The 18,692-nt window shown below is 36.8% G+C and overlaps 1 protein-coding gene across 3 annotated transcripts in view; it reads left to right on the top strand.

Annotated features, from left to right (window-relative positions):
* The window catches only part of LOC101739163 (filamin-A), a 113,936-nt gene that overhangs the window by 26,951 nt on the left and 68,293 nt on the right, over positions 1–18,692 (top strand). For all 3 annotated transcript variants that reach the window (XM_038016131.2, XM_038016130.2, XM_062672597.1), the window contains exons 7-17: positions 510–651; positions 2,251–2,414; positions 2,930–3,105; positions 4,391–4,503; positions 5,517–5,698; positions 6,475–6,717; positions 9,497–9,623; positions 10,172–10,583; positions 17,000–17,169; positions 17,699–17,786; positions 18,142–18,286. In XM_038016131.2, the coding sequence (XP_037872059.1) occupies positions 510–651; positions 2,251–2,414; positions 2,930–3,105; positions 4,391–4,503; positions 5,517–5,698; positions 6,475–6,717; positions 9,497–9,623; positions 10,172–10,583; positions 17,000–17,169; positions 17,699–17,786; positions 18,142–18,286 (1,962 nt within the window). The remainder of the gene's footprint in view (positions 1–509; positions 652–2,250; positions 2,415–2,929; positions 3,106–4,390; positions 4,504–5,516; positions 5,699–6,474; positions 6,718–9,496; positions 9,624–10,171; positions 10,584–16,999; positions 17,170–17,698; positions 17,787–18,141; positions 18,287–18,692) is intronic.

Genomic DNA, 18,692 nt, shown 5'->3' with positions numbered 1-18,692 from the left:
AGTAAACACAAACGCGACTCAAATACAAAATTCAACGCTGTTACTTGAGTGTGTCTTGATCAGGGTTGGAGCGATTAATGTAATCTCCAAGAAGGTATCGAATTCGCTTTATCCAAGCAGACTGATAATATCAACGATATAAAAGTTATTATTAGTCATACGTATTTTACGAATTCTTATTACGATCGTAACATTATTGGTAGAAAAATACATTATTATTTAGTCTGCGTGAAGTAAAAGAAAATATTATCTTCTGTAAAGCACTTATATCGTAAAAAATATATATATTCTAAATTACGAATTCGATTATTCTCCCATATACCTAATTATTGTTGGCAAGTTGCTTATTCAAAATCATTAATACACACATCTTTTTTCTAACTATTAATGACAAAGTTCTAAAGAATTTATAACAGCTACAGTTAATTCTAGTTTACCTGGTTATGTTCAATAGAACAATTCTATGTTTCTTGTAAACCAAATTCTGATTATTGGAAATATTCACACAGACGGATTGGAATGACGGGCGTGTAGCCAATGAGCTGGTGAGGTCTTTAGGTGGGCCCGCTCCTCCAGCAAGTAGACTTAGACGGGATCCTGCGAAATGGGAAGAAAACAATAAACAAGCCATAGAAGCTGCTAAAAAATTAGGTACGTACCGTTCCACTAGGCATGTTCGTTTGAATAATTCAATTACCTACGGTGGCTCTTAAGTGGTAACTGGAATAAAAACAGTGTTTTTTTTATTTTATTATTCTTATACTACTTATTTGACATTTTTCTTCACCTGATGTTTATTGGTTACCGGAGTCTGAAACCCAATTTGAGACACAGTGTCGAAGCTCTGATATTTCATAGTGACGAACCATCTTACAAGCCGGAACGCAGGATTACCCCCTCGCAGAAATATGCATGAGGTGGTTAGTGCCTTACGGAAATCGCTTGGTTACCTTTTATGACTACTACGGCAAGAGACGGGTTGGCGCTATTCTAGGCCATCACACAGCCAAAATTCTAACGTATAATATTTGGTAAGGGACCTTTTAATATGTCATCTATCAGCTATCAATTTCCTGTCATCCATCGGTATGGTACAAGTAGTACGCTCACCCATTTTTCTAGCTTATATCCTAATTACTAATTATCTACATCTTATCTTAAGTATTATCGCGATTTCAAACCTAAGTCAGTCGTTCAAATAATTATGAGTACTTTCTTGTCTGAAAGCGAACAGCAGCACTTACGTTATGTTAATGGGGTAGCCGCTTAAACACAAGATAGACAGTCCGCTTAACTGAATAATATAAATAGTTAAAAACTATAATTATTTTTGAAGTAATTTGATCGTTTCCTGAGTTGTGTTGCTCTTCGACTATACCTAACGGTATAGACTTAAATAGCAGTTCAATTATTTTTATGTAATTTAACCAGATTCTAGTTTTTCATAATTAATACTGTGCAGATATCAGAGCCTAGATTGAAGGTAGGTTGGCTATGATAGACCGAAATGTATGGTCTGGTATGAAACATATGTAGCGCCCGTGTATTTGTAGAGGCAAATGGGATGAAGCCAGTAGGTGTATACTGCATGTAGCATGCAGTACAGCACTTTGAAAGTGTGAATGGCAACGCCTTGTACGTTTTAAATCTAACAATCAAATTGGAAGGTTTGGAAAAAAAAAGTGCTTGGTTAAACTGTTGTCCGTAAAATATTGTTTTAATATTTCAGCTATTAAATACAACACAAATCTATCACAAGGTTTTCTACATTAATAGGAAACAGCAACAGATCAAAGTAATTTCGAAATGTCTTAGAAATCGATCTTTATTACAATTTAACAACGAAGGGCTATTTCATTTACAAAAGAAAATCTTGAGGCCTTTGAAATTTCCTTGTTTTATAATGCATAGAAAATTAGCATTTGAGGCCATTATATTAAGAATCAAAATCGCGCTTACAGAAAAACTTCTAAGCCAAACCTTTACATTGAACTACAGATGCTTGCATTGAGATTAACACCTGCTTTTACGTCTAAGCGTCTAGTTTAATCGATAACTAAACATAGTATTCGTTTCTGATTTTTTTAAAATTATTATGTGTAACTTACTAGAAAGCGAGTGATAAAAATATTGTATTATTGTGAAGCTTTTTGTTTTCGAAACTGAGAAAAGGTTACAAAAACAATGCCTTTTTGTTACCTAATGTAAATATTTTTAAAGAGGATTTCCTTAATTTCCCGTGTCATTCAGGGGTCCAACCGGTGTTGTCGGCGCGTGACATGAGCCAGAACGACGTCGAGCACTTGGGCGTGATGGCCTGGGCTTCGCAGTTCCGGAATGTAGCCCCCAGGCCACCCGTGCACGACATGCTGAGGCTCGCACTTGATTCCACCTCCGGAAGAGTCGGCGAGCCTGTTAGTGACTCCTAATTTGCATCTCGTTTATCTTTTGTGCTGTGAATAAAATTTTTACGAAATGTTTTTTTTTCTCATATTTTTCTTGAGATTGTCCTTCAGGTCATGCAGTAGATGAATGTCATTAAAAAAAAGCATACATCTTTTTAATTAGTTCAATTGAATATGCAATTTTGAAAAGGGCACATGTCGCATATTTTGTCAAATACGTTTTTTCATATATGTACATTGTAGTTTTGAGGCCTACCTACACCCATTTTATAATAATTCTAATAATTTTCAATTGCTAATTAACACTAAAATATATCTCAAAAGTTAATATTTTAAGTTTTACACTGCTTTAAAAAATAATCAGTTTTTTTTTTCATTTCCTGAACATTTTACATTTTCAGAGATGTGCCCTTTTCAAAATTGCATATTCCATAATTTTCTACCGTCAAAACAATTGAAATAATTATCATAATCTATTTCACTCAAACAGTACTGAAGTATTTAATCTAAAATTTTAATTACAGACCTATATAAAAGTGGAAAGCGTGTCCAACGATCTCTCTATATCGGAGGTGAAGGTTTCCATTGTGAACCCGCTGGAACAAGAGTCGAGGTTAAAGTTGGACGCTCGAGGCTCCGGAGAGTTTGTTCCGGAGCACGCAGGAATGCACGAGATCGTTCTCACCGTCGACGACATAAGGTGAGTTCTCGACAATTGATCAATATGAATTGTTGCTATTGAAGCTTCAAGATAAATATGGTATATTCTATTTGTGTCACAATAGAGAGAAATACACGAGCTGATGTAACGGTATCGCTTTAAATTAATTCCCGAATAAATTATTTTACGAAAAACAAATACCTTACTGGTGGTAGGACCTGTTGTACTGGTGGTAGGACCTGTTGTGAGTCCGTGCGGGTAGGTACCACCGCCCTGCCTATTTCTGCCATGAAGCAGTAATTCGTTTCGGTTTGAAGGGTGGGGCAGCCGTTGTAACTATACTGAGACCTTACAACTTATATCTCAAGGTGGGTGACGCATTTACGTTGTAGATGTCTATTGACTCCAGTAACCAGTTAACAACAGGTGGGCTGTGAGCTCGTACAACCATCTAAGCAATAAAAAAAAAAAACCTTTTTTTTTTAACTGAGAAAGTAATCTTACACTAACCAAAATTAATTAATATTACATACGTAAATAACTTGAAGTTGTCATTATGTTATTTATAAACGAATTTTATTCGACGGCAACGGCGTTTTAGTCGTATTTGTGATAGATAAGCCTTCATTAAAATACGGTATGCCTATAATAATTATCAGGATCTCGAACTACACAACAGATAATTTAGATCTATTTGATCATTTTGATCATTTTGAACATTTTGATCATTGTGATCATTTTGATAATTTTGATCATTTTGATCATTTTGATCATTTTGAACATTTTGATCATTGTGATCATTTTGATAATTTTGATCATTTTGATCATTTTGCTCTGTTGTCTAATTCGAGTATGTGTTAAGTATTTTTTCTTGTGATGCTTAGAAATAAAATGACAGATCGAACATGATATTCGATTTCAATGTGCATAACGAACAATCATTCCAATTTACAAATAATCAAACTTATCACTCTATGAAATATAAGAATAGTTTTGATTCCGACATAGAAATCCGATATTTCATGACTAAAAATATTTTCAACGGACGAACGGGTAATGCCGCCTGGAGTTTTCATTGTAACAGGATTTATAGAATAAATCGCACATTACAAGAATTCTGTCCATTGAATTTATGCTAGGAAATTTATAAGGTTGACTGGGCCAGATACTGAAGAGTGATACGGAACGCTCAAGCGTAGAAATGTGTAATAGAGCGCAAGTATAGAATACTTGGAATTTCCGAAGCTCTTTTAGATGGACGAAAGTGGATTTTAGTTAGTTTTCGATAATCGGGAGAAACTATATTGAGGTTGAACGTTTGCAGAGTGGACGGCAAATACTTCTTTAGAGTATTGCCTAGATTGGTCGCAGTTCCGCCGCCGGGGATGGCCCCGTGTGCAATTGGCAGCATCGTTGAAGTACTAGTCAGTGCCACTGGTAAGTTTCATTGTAATATCAATTAAATAACTGTCATATTGTAAGCCCGCGCAGTAGGTACTACTACATACACTACCCATTTCGTTTCTGCTGATAACCTGTAATGCCTTTTGTTTTGAACAGTGAAACCGCTATTAAATAATATAATTGAAATTTCGACTTCGTTTCTTAAAGTGGGTGGCGATATTGCTCATGTTTAGGTGCTCTCGTAAATATTTAATACAGTGTATTGTTAGCTCGTATTTACGCAATTAAAAAAATCAAAAATTCTATCCCAAAACAGTTTTTTTTTGCCATAAATGGGAGTAAAAATATTCGACATTACAAACACGGGCTGATTAGATAAACAGCGGCCATCGAAGCCTCTAGATACCAATAATGAGGTGACCGTCGACGATTCACTTTTACTTGTCAAACTGGGAATTACAATTTTACGATGACATTACTAGCTGTACTGACAACACGTCCTATAACCAAAAGATGTATTCTTTAATGGATAGTGTTCCTTCATCGCAAAACTCGTTCATATGCTACACCTATTCTTCCGTAATATATTTAAATTGGCTAAATTTCAATGACAAAAGGTACCGATAGTAAGTTTGGAATAAATGAATATTCTTTTCCAGGATAACTATAACTTATCTCTGTTATTTAATATTGTCTGCTGTTATTAAAAATCCAATGTTTTTTACACGCTTTATATTAGCTTCACTTGTATGTATGTTTGTAACTGACTCTTTTAGACGCGATTTTGACCCACTTTAAACGGTCAGATTTCATTCAAACTTTGTATATTTATCGAGGACCCCATGATAATTCAATATTAAATAAGAAATTTAAAAAAAAATTGAAAAAATTTAAATTCAACTAAAAATGAAAAAAAAAAAATTGTTTATTATTATTATTTATTACTGTTATTTATTTTTACTTAAATTTAACAAATATAAACATAATTTGCTATGATCAAATCTTATTTCGTATATATAAACTATAAATATGTTGTACTCGTGAAGGTGCGCCTCGAAGGGAAGACATTGATGTGACAGCACACGCCCCGAGCGGTCGCGCTGTCCCGTTGAACGCCCGACATCCCCCTCCCTCGGCCCCAGGAACCACCGCCTCGAGTGCCACCTTCCAGCCCGACGAAGCTGGAACATGGACTATCGCTATTACCTACAAAGGAGAACACATACAGGTAGAAAAGGAATTATTTTACGTGTTTCTTACTGCATCTGTCAAGTCGTACATTTTTTTTATTTATTGCTTAGATGGGTGGACGAGCTCACAGCCCACCTGGTGTTAAGTGGTTAGTGAAGCCCATAGACATCTACAACGTAAATGCGCCACCCACCTTGAGATATAAGTTTTAAGGTCTCAAGTACAGTAAGTACATCGACACAATTTTTGATACAATGATAGGTATTTTTATTAATGCATAAGTTAAGATTGTTCTCAAAATCGAAACGAAATTAAAGTTTTACCTAATGTAATGTTAAGCAAAAAAAAATCCAAGCTAAGCACAACCGTAAGGAAACCGTAATGGATGGCGAAGGTAGCTAGCGATCGTAGAAGTAAATCTTGGAAGTTGCTATACACTGCGTGTCATCTAGATTACTAATCTAATGGTCACTGTCCCTAACAAATGTACCTCATTCGATTTCCATTCGAAGCTTGTATCTTTTTTATGATTTAATATTTGCATTTGGGATCTCCGTGTCCTTATTCTATAGCACAAGATAAAATCCTAGCTTGGGACCGTTGTACAAATCTATTCGTTTTACTTAAAATAATTAGGGAACTTAACTAAAAGTTTGCCAAATTTTTAAAGACAAGTAGTTTCCAAAACCAGAAGCAAAAATGATTATCGACTGATAGATAATAGAGTACCTACACATAATTTTCGAAAAACGTTCCTTCGAGATCATTCTTGTGTCGAACAATCCTTAAATACTGCATGGAAAATGTTTTTAGGGAGGTCCGTTCACATGTGAGGTTTTTGATCCATCTGGAGTCCGGTTGAGTCCGGGGGCTCTTGAAGGCGCAGAGCCTTTGAAGCCGCACTCTTTCGACCTGGATACCAGTGGCTGTGGAGTGAAGGGCGACCTTCAGTTAGACATTGTTCACGATAAACGAAGCGTTATGTGTGCTCTAGAGAAGCTATCAGCGACAAAGTACCGAGCTACTTTTATGCCTAAGGCACCTGGAAAACATAGGGTAAGATCTTCTTAATACAATTTTTTTATTGCTTTTAATGTTAGTTAAAATTTCAACAAACGAGTTCATAGAATGTTGAATGTACCGTGGCTACGGAGGCTTAAATACATGACGTGGGAGAGACGTGTAATTGAAGAAGGAGTCTTAGTTGGCAGTTGGTTATATTCAAAGCAGAATGCAGGACAGTTTTTCTGCGGAAATTAATAAGATGGTTTATTTTTACTAAAAATTGGTAATCGCCATAAGAATATAAGTACAGGAGAAAAAAAAAATTGTTTAAGGATTGAATTTGAAGTCATTTAATGCCACGTTTTTTAATAAATAAATTAATACTATAAAGATGGACGCTACGTATTTCTTTTGGTGCTTAAGAATTCCATTGAATGAAACAAAACTGTATATATTAATAACGTTAACCAGCAATAATATCATCGGTATGATTTAAAACATAATTCTTGAATAGACATGTACTCCGCCAGAAAAGAAGAAAATAACATATAAATTTAATATTTTCTCCTAATTTAAACTTGAAAAAAAAAACCAAACGAGTACAACGTATTTAATGAATCTTTTACAAAGAAACTGACATTATAATTTAAATGAATGTCCACGAAAAGTAAATGCATTTCCCGGGAGCTCTCTAATTAAGGTAAAGGAAATAATCTGCTTGCAATGAAAACAGACGCGCCGACTAAAAGAAAATTACTTTTCCACCTCAAATAAATTACGAATTACGTTGTAATTTGCTACTGTCGCGAACAGAAGGATATTTCTTGTTTACTAAAGTACAGGCCGGATAACCCAACCTAACAGGATATTTTCAGTTTTTTTTTATTGCTTAGATGGGTGTACGAGCTCACAGCCCACCTGGTGTTAAGTGGTTACTGGAGCCCATAGACATCTACAACGTAAATGTGCCACCCATCTTGAGATATAAGTTCTAAGGTCTCAAGTATAGATATAACGGCTTCCCCACCCTTCAAACTGAAACACATTAGTGGTTTACGGCAGAAATAGGCGGGGTGGTGATACCTACACGCTCGGACTTACAAGAGGTTCTACCACCAGTAATGTTTTGTTTGTAATATTAAGCTTCTATTTCTGATAATTATTAATTATTTTAATAAATACGAGTATTTTTGGTAATGCGAGTTGTATATTTGTAATTTTCCCGACTTATTTGTTCTCGAATATTCCGCGATTTATATTGTAGTCGTCCTGTTTTCAAAGCGGGACTGTTGTTAATACGGTTCGCTGGTTGTTTGTAATTTAATATTCAGTTTGACGCGCGTACGTACTATATATATGGATACCTTACGTAGTGATCACAAAGTAGGAAAAAGATTATTCGCTGTATGTATATTTCCGTTTGTGACTCACATTGATAGAGCTACGAGAATGTTTGTTACCTCGAGGGAATCATTCAATCGACAAAGTGTAATGCGTAGAATTGTGTGCGTACTACTTAGAATTTTTAATTCTAGATTATATCTAGGCTAACATGGTAGTAATTTTTTAGCTTAGATTAACAGAGAGAGTTCGACTTGTACTGAGTTTCTTTTTATTTATTTATTACTTAGATGGATGGACGAACTCACAGCCCACCTGGTGTTAAGTGGTTACTGGAGCCCATAGACATCTACAACGTAAATGCGCCACCCACCTTGAGATATAAGTTCTGAGATCTCAGTATAGTTACAACGGCTGCCCCACCCTTCAAACCGAAACGCATTACTGCTTCACGGCAGAAATAGACAGTGGCGGAAATAATATTGCGTTGTTGGTCTACGACAGTCTACGTCTATCATCTGATAGTTAATGGTTACGGACATAGTCTGGCGATACAGACTGTCACTAATGGTGCTATGTATTATGATCTCAATCGGGTAGATATCACTAATAAGAAATGAGCGAGATTATGTATTGGCCCATGCGAGTTCAAGACGTGGATCTTCCATATTATCAGGAATTAAACAAGTTTGTTTTTAGTCGATGGGTTCCTTAGTTGTAGACGTAGTTTTGTAGGCAGCCAAAGCTGCTACGGGCATTGCCGAAGTCCACGGGCGACGGTAACCACTCACCATCAGGTGGGCCGTATGCGCATCTGCCTACAAGGGCAATAAAAAAAAAGACGTCTTTCGTGAATACACGTCACTGCTCACAGTTATTTATGAGCACATCTGTTAATCCAAGGTACACGAAATACCGTTCCCAATTTCTCTATATTAGTTTCAAAAAGTCATATATTCATGACGTGAACTGTTTAAATTGCCATTCCTTCTGATGTTTAATAAAACGTTCTTAGGATTATCTTTCTCTGTATGGTTTAGATGTAGATAGAAAATGATAAAAATCCTAAATCCCAAACTGCTTGAAGCTGTCTTTGCGATAAATAAACTCGATTTTGTGCTTCAGAGATTACCTTGTAATTTCTAATTATTCTGATAACTGGTAGCACTAAAAGGGACGGCAGCACTCGTTAGCATAACAAAACCAATTTATAGTATTAATGCTAATTTTTTTAAATAATTTTATTTATTATAAAAAAAGAACATAATATTCCTAACCTAAAAGTACACGTTATTATCCGCAACATGCTTCGTCACATTACAGAAATAGAGTTATCAGCAACATGCTTCGTCAAAAAGTACAATACTTACTTTCAGCTGCAAGCGTCGTCATAATGCTAATAAACTATTAATGCTAATAAACTATTAATGCTAATAAACTATTAATGCTAATAAACTATTAATGCTAATAAAAGTACATTATTCAACAGTTATACATATATTTTAATGGATATGACGTTCACGGATCGCCGCACATGTTCCGAGTTGGCTCCCGCAGTAAGAAGACCCGAGACAGTTCCAGTCCCTCACCGGCTTACGCGAGAATATCAAGTCCAGGTATGATAATAATATGTTTTGAAAATAAGAAAATATTCTTCGGGAGATGAAACTTTTACATGATCAATATTGTTTATGAATCTGCTTAATTCCAATTTATATTATAAAAAAATATCATTTTTTTTATTGCTTAGTTGGGTGGACGAGCTCACAGCCCATCTGGTGTTAAGTGGTTACTGGATCCCATAGACAGCTACGACGTAAATGCGCCACCCACCTTGAGATATAAGTTCTAAGGTCTCAAGTATAGTTACAACGGCTGTCCCACCCTTCAAACCGAAACGCATTACCGCTTCACGACAGAAATAGGCGGGGTGGTGGTACCTACCCGCGCGGACTCACAAGAGGTCCTACCACCAGTACAGTAAATCAAAATAATTTGTGTAACATCTTTGTGAATTGCTAATTCAATTAGCATCTGCGAACACTCCCTGCCAGATGTACCTGGTGAATGAGGATATTCATTATCCTTTCAGATTGTCTGATCGATAATAAAAAATCTGTATTAATCGATTATTCATTTGTCATACTTAATTTTCATCTTACAGTGACACGCCTGAGATCCGAAAGTCCAGTAAACCAATATAATTTATACGAGACAAACACAACTAAACACAATACGAGCTCGATCGATCGACGCGAGGACAGACGAGACACATCCGACTACTACAGGTCCACCTTCAGTCCAGAATTGAAAGAGAAAACCTATGACGCCGTCGATTCAGCGTACTCTTCCTCTAGAGTCAACAAGAGGGAAGGTTTTACTACAAGATACGGCTCTGAGAGTCCGAGAAACAGGACTGCGAGTCCTATAACGAGTAAGCATTTAGGCAACGGGTCTAGACTAGACGCGAATAGAGCCGGCAGCCCGTACAGATCGATGAGTCCAGCCGCCCGCACTACGAGTCCGCTCGCGAGGAAAGACAGCCCTTTGAACAGAACTGCGAGTCCAATTAACAGGTGAGTTCAAGGACCTGTTGGTCTACATCTATACTAATATTATAAAGCTGAAGAGTTTGTTTGTTTGAACGCGCTAATCTCAGGAATTACTTGTCCGATTTAAAAAAATATTTCAGTGTTAGATAGCTCATTTATTGAGGAAGGTTATATGTTATATAACATCACGCTAAGACCAATACAACCGGAGCACCAATAAAGAATGTTTAAAAATCGTTTTTTTTCTCTTACTACGTAAATGAAGTCGCAGGTAAAATTTAGGGTTATGCCAATGTAACTATTCCATGCGGACGAAATGGCCGGCAAAAGCTAGTTATGTATGAATTCGAGCTCAAATTGTGATTTTAGCAGTAGGAAGGGGTTCTGCCCCTGGCATTGCTGAAGTCCATGGGCGACGGTAACCACTCACCATCAGGTGGGCCGTATGCTCGTCTTCCTACAAGGGCAATAAAAAAAAATAAAAAAAAATGTTCTCAAAGCACGTTGGAGTTTTTTATTGACTCAAGCAAACCTTGATTCACTTTTTTTTCTTTCTTCACTTCGTGTTAAGTTATTTACATGATACAGAAGATCACATTGACAATTAAGTCTATTTTGAAAACTGCGTTACTTTTCCTTTCAAACCGGTATTTTGGATAATTTAGACATCATGTCAATTCTTAAACATAATTATGGTACCTCACAGGTAATACTCAAAATAGAAACTAGAAGACATACGCTTGAATGATTTTGATCTCAAATGTGCGAAGTAAAATGGAGATTGCATTTTCCGTTGTAAACATATATCAATGAATTTTCAATACGGAGCTCTTTTGAATATACATTTTGTTAAAATATAAAGTGATTAAAACTTTAAATGACAAATTCACGTTAATTGCATTTTGAAGTTACCAACATGATGAAACATTGAATTTGATGCTTTTGAGTATTTTTTAATTTACTGCTGTTGGGTACATAACACACATATATTAATTGTGTATTAATTACCTCGTAGAAATAATAATCAATTACTGTTTCTTCGTTTCTAAAAGCTAAAACTAGATTTAATTTTGAAGAGTTAAAAAATAACTAAACATAAAAACTTTAATAAAAACTTTCGCGAAAAGTTAATCTCCTTAAAAACCATATCTTTTGTACAATTTATTGCTCCAATGTTCAGAAATGTTAATGAAATAAGTCTCATTTCTACGTATAGGGAATAATGTATGGATTTTTTTCAAGACAGGAAGATACGGTTAAATGATGAAGAAAACTTATAATTATCGTAACGAGAATGGGAAGAAGAATACCGCCACCTGAGATTTTTTAAGACACGACGACCGCTATATCTATTTTATTTATTTCATTTACTTCAGATTTCGCATTCATATTACATTCATTAAAATTTCATATAGTTAGTTCATATTATGCTAAAATGTGAAACAACTAGATGTTTTCCAAAGTAATTGGTATTCTAATTGTGGTAACTAAGAACTTTTGCACATCTGCCCTAGTAAAAATAGTTCAAGACAATTGGTCTTGAAAGAAAATTAAACATAAATTTATAAAAAAACTTTTTAACATCTTCCCTCAGCATAATAAAAAAACTTTGTTAGCCAAATAAATCACTGAGTTTCGTTCTCAAGTATACATATGTATATACTTTTGGGGATTATAAAAATAAGATTTTCGATCGAGATTTAACTATCAAACAAAACGATAAATAGCTTACGAGTTAAGTGAATATTGGTTGATTTATTTTCTTAAGCAAGATTACAGATTAATAATTAATGGATTCCAACAAATGATATTGGTAATTGGTTATAATCAATAAATATTTTGTGTAGATTATAATTCATGTCACGTGTAATTTACTGGTGGTAGAACCTCTTGTGAGTCCGCGCGGTTAGGTACCACCACCCCGCCTATTTCTGCCGTGAAGTAGTAATGCGTTTCGGTTTGAAGGTTGGGGCAGCCGTTGTAACTATACTTGAGACCTTAGAACTTATATCTCAAGGTGGATGGCGCACTTACGTCGTAGATGTCTATGGGGTCCAGTAACCACTTAACATCAGGTGGACTGTGAGCTCGTACACCCATCTAAGCAATAATAATAAAAAACGTAATTGCTAAGGAAATGCTATAAATTTTAGATCTCAGTAGTGAGGAGAGCTTTATTCAGTTTCAGTCTGCAGAGCTTCCGTTTGTTTCTGCCTGTTTTGTTACAATGAGTACAACGTAGATCTATTGTTACACTCGAGATACGAATAGAAGTTTCAAATGTTCGTCACTAACTAAGAACCTTACACAACAATTGTCTGATGAAATAATCAATACTAGAATATTGTGTCATTTAAATTCGCCAAAATTATCCATGCAAAAATTGTGTTTTTATTTTAATTTTTTTATTTCCTACTAGCTGACCAGGCAGACTTCGTAGTGCATCGATCAATAAATTAAAGACCTAAATTAACAAAAGGAATCTGTCCGAAGGGGGACACATTAAAGGGAAAACAAAATTGTTATTTTCATTTAATTCCGAGCATTCTCATATTATCTACCTTTTAAACCTTCTCTGGACTAACACAAATAATTCAAGGCCAAAATTAGCCAAATCGGTCCAGCCCAATGAAGTAGGAAACCTATGGAAATGAAACGTCAACCAAAATTTCGTGCCAGTGTGACGTCATCTGGCCACAAAACATGGCGGCTTTAGTGCTGTACAAAAGATTTCAATGTTATCAGGTTTTATCGATAAACGTTCTTGGCTCATTTTATTTTAAATATTGTTGAGTATTATTTATTTGTAGAATTTATACTTTAATGGGAAGTAAGTAGGTATATTGTTATGTGCAAATATGATATGATTTAGATGAGTGAAATCTAAGACAAGTTCGTCCTTCGAATTTGCCAAGTAAACGAGATGATGATTTTTAAAAGTTGCTACACTGATTTTATAAAGTTGTCGTTTGTCGCAAAACATAAAGATATGGCGTAGTTCAAAGCCATCAGCCCATTTCTAGCATGCTAAATGTTATCGTATTTTGAGTACGTGTTTTTCTTAGACTATTACAATCTATTTTAATTGTTTTCCTGACTCTAAAGTCCGTAACATACTACCGTAGCGCACCCCAAGGAAGGTGCGCCGCACCATTTGAATCACTTTCGCTTGAGAGTGATTCAAATTTTAAACTTATCAAGGGACCGCGTGAAAAAAAAAACACCTACAGAACATTTATTCATTAATTACAAACGTCATTCCTTGTGACTTCCTCTCTAAAATCACTTAATTATTAAATATTTAACAAATTTACAATAGTGTTTTGCTCACTGCGGAATAAAACTATTTTATTTAAATAGTTCCGAAGAGATTTTGTCGGTAGCCTTTTTCCCGAAATATCTAAACAGAATGTCTAAATATGTTTTGATGACATATTTTAAAGTGGTATTTATGATTAGTGTCATGATCAATAGATTCCGACCGAAAAATGGATTTTTCGGATGAGGGCTCCATAATGAATTTAAATACATATAGATAATAGTTTTAGGGCATCGACTTTCTTGAGATCCTATAAAATACGTTTTAATTATTATTTTTGTATGTTTTAAGCATGATAAATTATGAAATTTTATATAATCAATCATATTAAATCGATATCAAAGTCAATAAATAATGTACAACCCAAAACAGACGGCCGAACTGACGTGACAATGACATTTGGCGCGCTAAACATGGCGGATTTTCGGCCTCATTAGACGGAGACGGAGATATTTACGTATATTCATGTTTCATTTTATGTACGCACTGAAATACTGTTATATTGTTTTCCTGCGAGTTAAAGTGCTGAGTAAGAACGAGATAGGTATATGTTTATGTATGTGCCTTCAAAATGGGTGCTATTTATATAAGCAATTGTACGTATAGAACAATATGTCGTGTCCCTACTATATAGGTCTATGGTCCAGCCGTTTTTGAGTTTTAGCGAGACTAACGAACAGCAATTATTTTTTATATAATATATATAGATAGCAGTACGATATACATTATTCTTATCAGTTAACAGCATAGTACATTTTCCATATTCATGTTTTTAAAATTGACACATAAATTTGTATTTTGTTGTTGGGATATCAATGTAATAATTGAGAGCTTCCCCTCAATTGCTACTTTTTTTACTGCTTTTTTTTTATTGCCCTTGTAGGCCATACGACCATACGGCCCACCTAATGGTGAGTGGTCACCGTCACCCGTGGACTTCAGCAATGCCAGGGGCAGAGCCAAGCCGCTGCCTATTGTTAAATATAACTTCATCGTATACTTCCAGTATACTACAAATAGAGACGCGAATAATCTTGTCTTGATCACTGGTATAGACGCACTGTTGCGAAATGTAGCCCAAGCAATTTATTTAATTTTAGAATACGAAATAGATGACTGAATGTGTTTATTGATATTTGGCTACCGCCCGATTAGCCTCCTCATGTCTCTAGGCAAACTGTACGAGCGTCTGCTCTACAAACGCCTCAGAGACTTCGTCTCATCCAAGGGCATTCTCATCGATGAACAATTCGGATTCCGTACAAATCACTCATGCGTTCAACAGGTGCACCGCCTCACGGAGCACATTCTTGTGGGGCTTAATCGACCAAAACCGTTATACACGGGAGCTCTCTTCTTCGACGTCGCAAAAGCGTTCGACAAAGTCTGGCACAACGGTTTGATTTTCAAACTATTCATCATGGGTGTGCCGGATAGTCTCGTGCTCATCATACGGGACTTCTTGTCGAACCGCTCTTTTCGATATCGAGTCGAGGGAACCCGCTCCTCCCCACGACCTCTCACAGTTGGAGTCCCGCAAGGCTCTGTCCTCTCACCCCTCCTATTTAGCTTATTCGTTAACGATATTCCCCGGTCGCCGCCAACCCATTTAGCTTTATTCGCCGACGACACGACTGTTTACTATTCCAGTAGAAACAAGTCCCTAATCGCGAAGAAGCTTCAGAGCGCAGCCCTAGCCCTAGGACAGTGGTTCCGAAAATGGCGCATAGACACCAACCCAGCGAAAAGTACTGCGGTGCTATTTCAGAGGGGAAGCTCCACACGGATTTCCTCCCGTATTAGGAGGAGGAATCTCACACCCCCGATTACTCTCTTTAGTCAATCCATACCCTGGGCCAGGAAGGTCAAGTACCTGGGCGTTACCCTGGATGCATCGATGACATTCCGCCCGCATATAAAATCAGTCCGTGACCGTGCCGCGTTTATTCTCGGTAGACTCTACCCCATGATCTGTAAGCGGAGTAAAATGTCCCTTCGGAACAAGGTGACACTTTACAAAACTTGCATAAGGCCCGTCATGACTTACGCGAGTGTGGTGTTCGCTCACGCGGCCCGCACACACATAGACACCCTTCAATCTCTACAATCCCGTTTTTGCAGGTTAGCCGTCGGAGCTCCGTGGTTCGTGAGGAACGTTGACCTACACGACGACCTGGGCCTCGAGTCTATACAGAAATACATGAAGTCAGCGTCGGAACGGTACTTCGATAAGGCTATGCGTCATGATAATCGCCTTATCGTAGCCGCCGCTGACTACTCCCCGAATTCTGATCATGCAGGAGCCAGTCACCGTCGACGCCCTAGACACGTCCTTACGGATCCATCAGATCCAATAACCTTTGCACTAGACGCCTTCAGCTCTAGGAGCAGGCTTAGGGACCTCGGTAACCGTACTCGTCGAACTCGACAAAGAGTTCGCCGTGCAACCTAACCCATGAATCAGCTCGCTGAGTTTCTCGCCGGATCTTCTCAGCGGGTTGCGATTCCGATCCGGTAGTAGATTCATTCGCGAAGCAGCTACTCTTGAGTTGTTAGGTCTCCTTCGGAGGCGCTCGGGTAGCTGTTAGCAAATCCCACCCCTCCTGGCTGAGCCTTTGCTCGCCCACCTGTCCTGGTGAAACTGGAAAGGCCTCCGGGCCACCAGTAATCCTTCAATCATAAAAAAAAAAAAAATGATATTTGGCTAACGTGCTGGTGCAAATAGCGTTCTTGTCTGCCATACTGGAATCTTGGGTTTGATTCTATCGAGCAAACATTCATTGGATGAACACGTTTTTTAAATATTTGTCTTTGGGTCTATGATATCTGTATATGTTCTTATGTTAACATTGGGGACGAATTACTATATTTAATTTTGATTTAACCTGATTTTTAATACGCTTTTAAATATTTTATGAACAGATATGAGTAGAAGGGTTATTTTGATACTATACTGAAAAGCACCCCACGCTTTTTTTACAATGAAATCATATTTTCTTATACTATTTTTAATTCAAATTCATTAAAATTTATTTTCACAATTTTTTAGTTGAATTTTCTATAAAAGCGTATTTTGTTAGTTTTTTTAAACTATTATTTATTTATATTTACGTTTAAACAGAGTGAATAGTCCATCAGAACACTACAGCCCTGTCACGACAACCAAGAAAGTAGTCGAAAAGCGGTCCAATTACAAAATGTACAGCTCGTACAGTGGCTCCCAGGACAATTTGGATGGTAGCCCGCATTCTTCCCTTGAAGCCGATCGGACGAGGCGATTAGGAAGTCCCGGTAAGTAAATTTGAAAGGTAGTTTTTTGATTTTTTTTTTATTGCTTAGTATGGTAGACGAGCTCACACTTGGTGTTAAGTGGTTACTGGAGCCCATAGACATCTACAACGTAAATGCGCCATCTACCTTGAGATATAACTTTTAAGGTCTCAGTACAATATAGTTACACCGGCTGGCTCACCCCTCAAACCGAAACGCATTACTGCATCACGGCAGAAATAGGCAGGCTGGTGGTACCTACCCGTGCGAGCTCACAAGAGGTCCTACCACCAGTAATTACGCAAATTATAATTTTGCGGGTTTGATTTTTATTACACGATGTTATTCCTTCATCGTGGAAGTCAATCGTGAACATTTGTTGAATACGCATTTCATTATAAAAATTGGTACCCGCCTGCGATTATAACACCAGTGCATCGCTTCTACACGAATGCACCGGACGTCTTATCCTTTAGGCCACGACGACTTTAATATCGTAGTAATTTCTTCTGGCTTGTCGAGGCCTATATATGCATTTTATGTTGTGCAGGCACCGGAGATCCTGGTGGAAAGCCATACCAATCCAGAAATTCCTGGGATCAAGTTGAAAAGACTAGACAGGCGTTCAGTTCTAACAGGTAATTAATTTGTAAGATCAAAACAATATATTTTGTATAAGATAAAGTTTGCCCACCCGGCTATGCAATAAAAAAATATGAAAAATGACTTCCCATGATCCAATGCTAGCAAACTTATAACTCAAACTATTGTTTCAGTTTCCAAATTACGATAAAAACAAATTCGCGGCTCTTCCGCATCCAAATTATACGCCCGCTAAAAAAATACTGTCAAAAAGTTTTATTGAATCAATCTTGATCATTTTAGTTACAAATAACACTTTAACGTGATGATCTTATAATAATCTCATGAAGGTCCGATAACTAATTGCAAACGAAACAATTAGTGTCTAATTTATATCAATTATGTTCCCAGTCTTGATTCGAACAAGGGTGATCGGTACAACAGCTTGGATCGTGAGACGAAGCGGAACACCCAACTCAACAAATACACGAGGGATTACAACAGACAGCACGATCAATCGCTGGAAGACCGAGACTCTGAGACGTATACTACCAGGGTAAGCTAATTTTATCTTCTAAGTCAACAGATCTAATAATAATGCTCCATATTACTAAATTGTTGTGATCTAAAGGATAAATAGCTAGGATGCGTACTCATATCAAACGATGCGTATTCAAATCCCGTTGACATGTACCAATGTATATTTCTAAAGGAATACGTATTAGGCACTCTACGGACGATTAACATGATTAAGGACCAGCTTCGGACAGAAAAATATATACCTATTAATTAATTTTGCGTAATTATTGTACGCCTGTTTGTACGAGTATAGGTATCACTATCCAGCCTATTTCTACCGCGAAGCAGTAACGCTTTGCGGCTTGAATATATCCTATATACCTACTAAAATAGATTCATCGACCTCATAGCTCAAACACCATTTAGCATTATATAGGCCATGA

This window comes from Bombyx mori, chromosome 15 (assembly GCF_030269925.1).
Source record: "Bombyx mori chromosome 15, ASM3026992v2".
Lineage (NCBI taxonomy): Eukaryota > Metazoa > Arthropoda > Insecta > Lepidoptera > Bombycidae > Bombyx > Bombyx mori.
This window is presented reverse-complemented; position numbering and strand designations above follow the sequence as displayed.